Source organism: Aptenodytes forsteri, unplaced genomic scaffold, assembly GCF_000699145.1.
Source record: "Aptenodytes forsteri isolate BGI_AS27 unplaced genomic scaffold, ASM69914v1 Scaffold142, whole genome shotgun sequence".
In the NCBI taxonomy this organism is placed as follows: Eukaryota; Metazoa; Chordata; class Aves; order Sphenisciformes; family Spheniscidae; genus Aptenodytes; species Aptenodytes forsteri.
Genome location: NW_008794598.1, coordinates 4,174,272 through 4,175,933, shown reverse-complemented (window position 1 = coordinate 4,175,933; position 1,662 = coordinate 4,174,272). Strand labels below are relative to the sequence as shown.

The window sequence follows — 1,662 nt, the reverse complement described above, 5'->3', positions numbered from 1 at the left end:
CTGCAGAACGGCGCCGGGCGGGGGCCGGATCCGGGCAACGCCAACGGGGAGGCGGGGAACGGGGTCTTCCGCCCCCTCCCCAGCGCCCAGAAGCCTCACCGAAAGCTGCAGTCGCACCACTCGATCAACAGCCAGAGCAGCAAGAAGAGCAAGGGCAGCTCCAAGTCGGCCTCTTCCCACATCCCTATTGAGGCGCAAGAAGGTACCGGCTCTCCCCGGGGGGGGGGGGGTGCCCCTTTCCAGCCACTCTCCTCCAACCCTGCATCCCTTGGGGTCTCTCGTGTAGCATCCTTCCGGCCCACCGGGACCCCCGGATCTGGGTGCCAGCCAAGCTCCCCTCCTGGGAGCCTTCTGCAGGGCGGATGCTGAGCGGGGTCATCTCATGTCCTCCAAAACTGGTCTTTCTTGGGGTCTGGGCATGTCCCAAGCAGCAGGGTCAGTCCCCGGAGCGTTGAGGGAGGTCCCTAGAGCAGTACCTGGCTCCCAGCCCCTCTTCCCATCACTTCCATTAATTCCCAAGGGAGGATTTCCACCCTTTTGGGGCTGAGCATCCATCTGTTGGGCACTGCCTCACCCAGCCTGGCCGTGGGTGCTGGTGTCCCCCCTCTCCGCCCACTCTCTGGCCGTTCCTCCGCAGACTGCTGCGTCCACTGCATCCTCTCCTGCCTCTTCTGCGAGTTCCTGACCCTCTGCAACATCGTGCTGGACTGTGCCACCTGCGGCTCCTGCACCTCCGAGGACTCCTGCATCTGCTGCTGCTGCTGCAATTCGGGCGAGTGCGCGGACTGCGACCTGCCCTGCGACATGGACTGCGGCATCATCGACGCCTGCTGCGAGTCGGCCCACTGCCTGGAGATCTGCATGGAGTGCTGCGGGCTCTGCTTCTCCTCCTGAGGGGCTGCACTTGGCGGGGGGGACCAAGAGTGGGTTCCCCCCCGGCTCCTCCTGCAGCAGCCAAGGGTCCGGCCAGTCCCTGAGCCGGCAGTGAGGACACCCAGGTGTGAAACGCCAAAAGATAGCCTGGCAAAGGAGGAGAGAGATACCCCCCACTGCAGACCTCATCCTTGGAGCCGGCGAGCCGGGCTCGGATCCTGCCTGGGAAGGGTGAATCCGTAGGGCCGCGGGGGCTCCGGGGACGGCTGGCATCTCGTCACGCTCTACCTCTTCTCCACTCCGGGCCGGTTTGCTGAGAATCACGGGAGCCTCCTGCCACCTGAGCCGAGAGCAGGAGCGCCCGCCCTGTGCCCCGCAGAGCCCGCAGGTGCCACCCCAGGGTCCCTGCACTGGGGACAGCCGCTGCCATCACCGGGGCTGCCCCAGGGCAGTGTTCTGGTTTACACGGGGGTGGCACAGAGCATCCTCCTGCACCGGGACACCTCCAAGGCTGGGCACAGTACAGAGCCTTGCTCCCCACCGGGAGCCCACCAGGCACCGGGAGGTGCCGAAGCCTTTAGCCAGGCTGCGGGGTCCTGTGCTGTGCCATGCATCCTGCCAGCCCCTGCCCCTCTTCAGTGCTGAGATCGGCAGCCAAGTGCAATACACACAGCCTGCTCCCCTCCCTGCCGCGCTGGCTGGGAAGAAGCTTTTCCTTCGCTGGTCCCCGCAGCAGGATTGCAGCCGGGGCCCAGGGCAGCCGTCCCCGGCTGGGAAGAGCCCGGAGCC

The 1,662-nt window shown here is 66.4% G+C and overlaps 1 protein-coding gene across 1 annotated transcript in view; it reads left to right on the top strand.

Annotated features, from left to right (window-relative positions):
* Positions 1-894, top strand: part of MDFI (MyoD family inhibitor) — a 34,147-nt gene extending 33,253 nt beyond the window's left edge. Inside the window, exons 4-5 of the mRNA XM_009272933.1 lie at positions 7-202; positions 638-894. Of these exons, the coding sequence (XP_009271208.1) occupies positions 7-202; positions 638-894 (453 nt within the window). The remainder of the gene's footprint in view (positions 1-6; positions 203-637) is intronic.
* Positions 895-1,662: the final 768 nt, after the last annotated feature.